This window comes from Engraulis encrasicolus, chromosome 17 (assembly GCF_034702125.1).
Source record: "Engraulis encrasicolus isolate BLACKSEA-1 chromosome 17, IST_EnEncr_1.0, whole genome shotgun sequence".
Taxonomy (NCBI): domain Eukaryota; kingdom Metazoa; phylum Chordata; class Actinopteri; order Clupeiformes; family Engraulidae; genus Engraulis; species Engraulis encrasicolus.
In genome coordinates this window covers 4654925-4663957 of record NC_085873.1, presented here as the reverse complement: position 1 = coordinate 4663957, position 9033 = coordinate 4654925, and the positions used below count along the sequence as shown (strand labels likewise).

The 9033-nt window shown below is 47.7% G+C and overlaps 1 protein-coding gene across 1 annotated transcript in view; it reads right to left on the bottom strand.

Annotated features, from left to right (window-relative positions):
• The window catches only part of fscn2b (fascin actin-bundling protein 2b, retinal), a 23440-nt gene extending 17389 nt beyond the window's left edge, over nucleotides 1–6051 (bottom strand). Inside the window, exons 1-2 of the mRNA XM_063221090.1 lie at nucleotides 5367–6051; nucleotides 3975–4124 (exon numbers count right to left, since the gene is read on the bottom strand). Coding sequence (XP_063077160.1) covers nucleotides 3975–4124; nucleotides 5367–6051 — 835 coding nt within the window. The remainder of the gene's footprint in view (nucleotides 1–3974; nucleotides 4125–5366) is intronic.
• Between the last annotated feature and the right edge of the window lie 2982 nt (nucleotides 6052–9033).

Below are 9033 nucleotides of genomic sequence, written 5' to 3'. Positions count from 1 at the left end.
GAGCCCCCTTACACCCACACACCCAACACCCGACCACCCGACACCGCCCCCCGACACCCCCATACACCCACTCACCCACCAGCCGCCCCCAGAACCCCACCCGCTTGAGAGTAGGGCAATCTTGTTCCACAAAACCAATTTATCTACCTCTGGCAGGGCTGCTGACAGCTTTTGCTGGGCCCAGGATAAAGTGATCTGAAAGGGCCCCCAATCCAATACATACATTGTAATGGAAACCCAATTTTGGGCCCCCTCTCTATCTGGGCCCGGGACAAATGACCCTCCCCCCCCCTGCCGGCTTCCTTGACCACTGGCTTCTCAAACTGCTTACGAGGAACAGGAACAATGAGGGCTGGATATGGCCTATCGAGTTCCCGGCTTGCTTGTCAAGGTTTACATTACACTATCGCTGCGACTTAACTTAAAAGCCCTGGAGCCGACATAGAGGTTAGAAGTGTACACACGAGTGTGTGTGTGTGTGTGTGTGTGTGTGTGTGTGTGTGTGTGTGTGTGTGTGTGTGTGTGTGTGTGTGTGTAGTGATGGGACCTAGAAAATGTGTCGTGACCTGGATACGTTCTCAGAGGGTGAGACCTTTTGCGGTATAATAATAGTGGGAAACCTGAACACCATGGTGAGGGACGGGGGCCCTCTATTTTGTGAAACTGCAAAGAGACGGCGGCCATTTTGTTTCAGGAAGTGGGCAAGGTCGTTGTGCAGATATCTGTTTGTTTTGACACCGCAAGAAAGTGAATGGGTGGTTGGAAGGGGTGGCTAACTACCGGTCAGGTGGAGGACAATGGGGAGCGGTTTGTAATTACAGTCGCATCATCAGCACATACTATATCTCTCTGTATCTTTTCTTGTCTTCGCCATTGAAAATGACTTTAGTTCAATTATTTCAATAATAAAAAATAATTATATACACTAATTATACACTTCCAACCTGCTAATAAGGCTGCTTTCCCGAGTTCCAGGCCACTAAAACAGCAGATTTAAAATGGGGTTTAAAATGGCTGAACTAAGACTTTCAAACAAAACGAGGACCAAAACTTCCACATACAACAAATGCTCAGCCTACTTTGTTTGAAGCCAGGGGGAATAGCAGCCTTAAATTGGGATTAAAATGACCCAGGACAATGCATTCAACAAAAGTTCAGTCTCGGGGGACGTTGTGGCACAGCGTGCTAAGGGTCCCACATATGGGTTTACATAACTGGCCATCCGGGTACTTTGCTTGTGAACGAACGATCCCGCCCCTTTTGGGGGAAAACAAACCAAAGGTCTCATTAACTTACATGCAACATTAAATAAACAGTCCATGCTTCAGCCACGGCTGTTTAGCTCTATTATTTGAACAGCCAACAACACAAGACGTCTTTGGTTTGTTGAGTGTAAACAACGCTAGTCTACAGGTCCTTGTCTTTCGTTTCTTCTTCCCCTACACCATCAAGACCTTGCCTTGACTTATCCCCTAATGTTGTCCCCCAAAGAGTGCCTGGCACTCGTCACGCCGGTTACATGTATACGTATGCCCATGGAGACCCATTCAAGTCTGGCCTGACAGGGATGGATTATGGCTCCATGGGCCCCTGGGCCAGAAAATAAGGAACCCCCCCCTCCATGGGTGTTGCTAGTTTACAAAACTATTCAAGGTTCCAGGCCTATGTTTTTGGGGGGTATGGCTTCCAAGAACATTTGAAAATACAGCTGTTATTTTAATAAGTATTTTATGCAATATTAAAAAGAGAATATAGAGGCTTGACCTTCAGGGCCCCCTTGACTCTTGGGCCCATGGGCCTGGGCCCGGTAGGCCCGTGCAGTAATCCATCTTTGCGGCCTGGTTCATGTTACAACCCGTCTCCAACGCTCTCCCACTCTCTGCCATACTCTGAACAGTCCTATCTCCAATAAGACAGCTCAGGTGGAAGCTCAGGTGGTAGAGGAGCCTGTTTGACAACCAGAAGGTTGCAGGTTCGAGCCCTGCTCTGCCTGACCCCATCGATGTGTCCTTGAGCAAGATACTTATCCCCAATTTGCTCCTGGTGGCTGGATGATGCACTGTGGGGCAGCCATTGCCATTGGTGAATGTGAGGTATACAATGTAAAGTTGCTTTACATTTTAAAGGAGTGGGAACGGGCTATACCAATGCAGTCCACTTACCATTTACCCATAAAGTTCAGTTTTCGTATAAATGGAAGCTTTCAATGTCCTTCCACCAATCAGAGTAGCCGCCACTTTGAAAGTACAGACTACGAACAATATCCAATATGGCATGGTGCATTCAACCCGTATCCAGCCATCATATGCGGCCAGCTTTGCATATCGTCAAACCAGTGAGAAGCAACACGCAACCTATAATTGACTACAATACCCAACAGGCATCAGTACATTCCACTGATCCAGCCATGTCCAGCCATCATATGTTGCCTGCTTTGCATATCGCCAAAGCAGTGTGAAGCAACAAGCAACCTATAATTGACTACAATACCTAGCAGGCCTCAGTACATTCCACTGATGGATCCATGCATTCTGTCTCCTAATGACACTCTGTCTCTGGTTACTCTCTGCCGTATCGCATGAGGCAGGTAGCCATTTTCAAGCAGCCTAGTAACGCTACGCTAGCCCGCTAGCTCTGTGTCAGGCCTGTTACAACCAGGCAAGCAAACAAGGCAACTGCCTAGGCCCCCCAGCTGAAATGTGGGCCCCTGGTAATGACCATATTTAAATGACAGCAATGACAACTTTATGAGTGAAACAAAACCTCCAACAAAAAGCGCAATGATACTGCTATCAAAATACTTCTTGATAGTTACATCCTTCTTCGGCCCCTCCTGAATAGTTTGAAGAGAAAAATGGGAGCCCCAAGTCTCTCTTTGCCAAGGGCTCTCAAATACCTTGAAACAACCCTACTCTGTGTCACTTGTAAGTTGTAATGAAGTGTGTTATGCAGTGCACGAGCAGCACTTTACCACAGACAAGACACATAGACAGGGACGAAAGGATCAAGTTATCATGCCTGGGACTAGGAGGCTTCACATTGCAGAGATATATTGGGCGGTGCAGTGTCACAGGAATGACCTAGAATACTATAGTAGCCTGTACATCGTAGTCTGGTGAACATTCATTACTGTCAACCCCAATAGCCCCAAAGCCACAATTAACAAAACAACGCATCAAATAAGTGAAGTAACATGAATACCATCCTTTAAACCAGAGGTGGGAAAACTCGGGCCTGGGGGCCACGTCCAGCCATCGGAGCCATTTCATCTGGCTCGCAGAGCCTTTACATAAAACTTTTGAGTCCAAAGTGACACTCTCACCCCACATTCTTTAAATGTCTGCCCAAAATGTTGGTCTTGTGGGTATTTTTTCATATAAATGCATGTTATTACAATGTGCAACGATGGAATAACCAAAAGGTCATTTATTATTGACACAGTGACATGCACAGACATGTGGAGGGGCAGGTGCTTCCAGCTTACTAGGCTCTAGAGGGTACGGTATATTATTTATATCATTATGTATTTTATCTGGGCATTATTGTGACATGCATTTGATTAATAAGCATTTGAAGATGTCAACATGGACCACAGTCACGTCCTCGTCACTAAGTCCACTGCCTCTTTCAAGCTACCATAGCTTACTTTAAAATCTATTCTTCGATTCATCTACAGCTGTGCATTTCCACTGATCAGCTTCCTCAATGTCTGAGGAGGAAGAGTCACACTGCGGAGAGACGACAGCAGGCTAGCACATCCAATTGTGGTGTTTCTGCTGACCGGTAAGCGTTACTCAAGGACACACACACACACACACACACACACACACACACACACACACACACACACACACACACACACACACACACACACACACACACACACACACACACACACACACACACACACACACACACACACACACACACACACACACACACACACACACGCACACACACACATTCCAACTCACCTGTCCGTATGGAGACGTATTTCCCGTTGGCTGCTGTGAGCACTACCTGCGGTCGGCTCTCCTCCAGGTCAAACAGCTCCTCCTTGCCCGGCTTCGAACACCGGCCCGACCGCAGCGTCCCCGTGGGTCCCATGGGCGTCAGGTACTTGCCTAACAGCAGAGGTGTCAAAAGTAAAAGCAAAAGTACATTTATTGTGTAAGTACAACACTAGCACATGGTATTACTGTTACACCATTTACTCCATTATACCTAATGTAATATGTTAGATAGATTGTTGTTACTGTGAAACACTGAAAAAAGCTAACAAGAAACCACCACAAACTTGATCCAACCAGCTGATTGTAAGACAAGTACACACGACTACTGCTTACTCAGGTACTTGCCTAACAGTAATGGGCAAAATGGATTCATTCGTTACAATCTATTTCCATGTATTCCAAATGACCTGTTTAATTCAGACCGGTAAGGGTGGCTGGTTGAATGATCACCTGGTCGAATTGGACAGGTCAAACAAGGTCATTTGCAATATATGGCATTGGATTGTAATGAATCCATATTTCCCGTAACTGTTGCCCAATGATTTGGGAGATGGGCTTCACTCACTGGATGCCAGCCATTTTAAAATCATACCCAACCCAACAGTGCTAGAGCATTTTTAGAGAGTTTTTTTCAAGACCCAAATAAAATTGAATTCTATGTCAACACCACACTATAAAAAAAACTGAATTGATGTGCTTCGGCCTCATTGGCTGTTAGGATGTGAAATGACACGCTTAAGCGTCATTGGCATAAGATCAGAGGGTTCTTGATTCGAATTCCACTCTTACCCCTCCTCCCTACACCTTGAGCCATAGCTGAAGTGCCCTTGAGGCACCTAAGCCCACAGTGCTCCAGGGACAGTAACTAATACCCTGCATCTACGTAAATAGCAGTATGTCGCTGCATTGCATTGTCCTCACAGTCACTGGGCGTCTGATACTTGGTCTGGTACTTAATAGGTGGCCTTTTTCTCATCAGAGGATTCCAGGTTGGAATCCCCAACCCTACATCTCCAGCCATAAGGAAGCGAAAAGGGAGGGGGAGATATGGAACTTTTTGTTCCCCCAAAGATAAAGTTGAAGGCGCCAAAACATCCCAATATAAAAATGCTGACCATGGCCTTCTATGTGTGCCTTTGTCATGCACATGTGTGTTCTTGTGACCCCTCAGTGTTGTCCCTTGATCAAGGCTTGACCTAACCCCATACTGCTCCAGGGAACCAATACCCTGCATCTACAGTGTACATAAATAACTACTTACAGCAGAAGACATGACCCGTTGGATGAACGTATGCTAAGTCTAATGCAATGTAACATAATATACAGTACGTAATGTGATGTAATGTAACTTGCCCTCGCAGTCCTTGAACGCCAGCTTGCCGCACTTGAACTCCAGCGTGTAGCCCGTGGCGCGTCCGCTGTCCACCGACAGCTTGCCGTCATTGCCCAGGAAGCGGCTGTCGGCCGTCTTCAGCGCGTACTTGCCGTCCAGCCGGTAGACAAGCGTCAGGAGCGCGTCCACACCCCAGGGCACGTTGCTGTCCACGGCCACCTCCCCCTCGCCCTCGCTCGACAGGTGCGCGTAGCGCTTGCGGGCAACGCTGTGCAGGTTAGCTTGTGGGTGGAGGGCTAAGTGGACAGCCCACAGCTCCGGGTCTCCGATGAACTGGGCGAAGCAGGATAGTCGGTCGGCGGTGCCCCCGAAGAAGCGCTGGTGGGGCTCTGACTGCAGGGCCCAGCGGCCGTCCGACTGCGCCACCACCACGAAGCGGCAGTCGGGCTGTGCCTCGTCCCGCGTCTCCGCCTCGCAGGTGACGCGGCCGTGCTTGTCGGCCGCAAGGTAGCGGCCTAGGTGCGAGCGCAGGTAGACCACTTGTGTCTGTGTGTCGTCCTGCTCAAGGGTCCAACGCTGCTTGCGTTTGAGGCTGGGCGCAGATGCACTGAGCTTAAAACTGAAGGCCTCGGCCGTCAGGTAGCGGCCCTCGTAGTTGATCAGGCCCACGACCAGTGTCAGCGCTTTGCTGCCATTGGTAGGCATGGTGATGATGATACAGGTGGTGGCGGTGATGGTGATCTATCCTATAGTGACAAAATAATGTCCGCCCGTCTGTGGGTGAGGCTGGCGTAGGCTATAGTGCCAATATAATGTCCGACCGTTTGTTGTTAGTATGGCGGCCTATAATGACAAAAGCAGTTTCCACCACAGTTTCCAACAGAAAACAGTTTCCACCTGTCTGTTAGTGGTGGTGACCTATAGCCCCGAAACAATTTCCGCCATCTTTTGGTGATGGGGACCTAAAAATGTTGTGTAGTGAAAGAATAATGTCGGCCTATTTGTTGATGGTGGAGGTCTATAATGACAAAATAATGTCCACCCGTCTTTTGGTGGTGGTGGTGCCAGTGGTGGTGGCCTACAGCACTGACCTAATGGCCACCCGTTCGTCTGTTTGTCCGTATGTCCATAAGTCTTTGTGTCTTTTCGTCCACCCTTTGTCTACCTTGATTTCCTTTGAGATGAACAAAATGGCTTCCTCAATATCAACATCTTCATGAATGTGATGGATCTAATATTAGCCTATCCTGTTCTGCTTTTAGCTGAGGAAACTTGAAAATCATCTGCATAGAGGTAAAACTAGCAAAAGGTTGATGAGTGGATGAATGGTGAGGAATGGTAGAGGACAAGGGAGGGGAAAGAAGAAGAAAAAAACAGGAATAAAGTAGAGATGGAGGTGATCCTCCAGGCCCCTGGCATGTATAGAGTGCTTCTTTTGTCTTCTTTTCTTGTCTTTTCAAAAAATTAGAAGAATGAAGTAGAGATGGAGGCCTATAGAATAAGTCCTTCAGGCCCCTGCGGATAGAGACTTCTTGTCTTGTCTTCTTGTCTTGTCCTCTCCTCCTTCTCTTCGTTAGTGGCTTCTCTTGTTAGGGTGTTCTCAGCAGTAGCAATTATATCCTTAATGCCCTCACCCTGCTTATCCCCCGTTGTCATTCATCCGGCTTGCTCCGCTCTTCCTCTCTCAACCTCTCCTTCTCTCACACTCTCTCGCTCTCTTCCTCCCACCTGCCTCTGCTCTACAGACCCAGCTCTTACTCTCTGAGAGTAATCTCACTCTACTCTACTCCCGACTCACTGTAGCCTCCTCCTGCCCACCTGCCTGCCTATAAGGCGGAGGCAGAGAAGTAAGAGTTAATCATCTCACGTTCTTCTCTCTCTTTCTCTCCCCTCTTTTATTCCTTTTGCTGTATTTCTCTGTCTACATTGAAGGTGATGAATTTATCTTTCTTCCCTCCCTCCCTCCCTCTCTATCTCCCTCCCTCTCTATCTTACTCTCTCTCTCTTTCTCTTTCTCTCTCTCTCTCTCTCTCTCTCTCTCTCTCTCTCTCTCTCTCTCTCTCTCTCTCTCTATTTTTGTCTTCCGCTCCTTACTGGGTCCCCACTGGGCCTTAATCAGTTCAGATTGAAATCAGCTGCTCTCAACACCTCCTTCCAGAAAGGCAGCTGACGTCACACGATCCGTGTGGACGCTTTATCTTTTTTTTTTCTCCCCCGCCCTCCTCTCCTTTTTTCTCGCTCTTTCACTCTCTATCCGTTTTCCCTTTTCACTCTCTTTGTTCCTCACCCTCCCTTACCTTGTCTGTCTTCTCCTCCTCCCGTCACTCTCTCTCTCTCTCTCTCTCTCTCTCTCTCTCTCTCTCTCTCTCTCTCTCTCTGAGATTACCTTCACACTGAGCTCCTGTGGCCTTTCCTCTCCAAGCCTACACTACACTTTAGACCTCCTCTTTCCACCTATTTTGAATTCCCAATTTCAAATGAATTCTGATTCAAATTTAGAAAAAAAAATCTTCAATCGATAAAAATGTAGGATCCGAGACACTCTGCTCTCTTACTCTGCTTACTTACTTTATGCTTACACTCTGCTTACTTTTCTCTTTTTTGGCATGACCATGTAATGAAGCACTGTCAAAGTATTACAAGCACAAAAAGATAAAATATGAGATTATTATTATTACTATTATCTCCACGGTCTGTCTCACTCCTTCCTCTCTGATTCTTTCTCTTCTCTCTGTCTCTCTCTCCCTCTGCCTCTGTCTCTCTGTCTGTGCCTGTCTGTCTGTCTGTCTCTCTCTCTCTCTCTCTCTTGCTCTCTCTCTCTCTCCGTTCACCCCTCTTACCGTGCTGTGCTGCTCTCCCTCTCCGTATTCATTTTTTGCTGTTCTGTGCAGGCGTTCGCAGGTGTGCTCCTGTAAAGACGTTCATCTTCACCACAGTCATGATGACAAAGGTTCCTCTTCTCCTCTTTTAGCCGTCCATCATGAACATGCAGGCCCAATGGTGCGTCAGCATTTTTCTCCCCCCCCCACTCGCACCACAATAGTGTTGAGGCGTCTCTATTGTTCGCTTCTTTTTTTGTCCCCTCCTTTTCTTCTCCTCTGCAAACACACCTTCTCTCCTCTTCTCTTCTCCTCTCCTGTCCGCAAAGTGTGTCTTTCAAGATGCCACAATTCCACTGAGGCTGTAGGGATGCTGTAGGTCATGTGACACCCTTTTAGTGTGGCCGGCTTCTATCCGTCTGTCGTTCTGTTTCTCTCTCTCTCTCTCTCTCTCTCTCTCTCTCTCTCTCTCTCTCTCTCTCGCTCACTCGCTCGCTCTCACTCTGTCCCTTGTGCCAAAGACCCTTTTAAATGGCCGTGTAATCCAAACGTCCTCCTAGTTTCCGCTGTCTTTATTCTTTCCCCTGTCTTGGTCTTTCTTTCACTCCTTCCCTATCGCCCTCTTGTTGCTTGGCCTCGTTGGAGCTGCCTTTCTACGTACTTCCCTCATTCTCTCTCCCTGCATCTCTTGCTCTCTTAATCATTATCACTCTTGCTCTTGCTCTGGTTCTCTCCCTCTCTCTCTCTCTCTCTCTCTCTCTCTCTCTCTCTCTCTCTCTCTCTCTCTCTCTCTCTCTCTCTCTCTCTCTCTCTCTCTCTCTCTCTCTCTCTCAGATGCCGGTTGAGCTGAATGCAATGCCAGGTAACC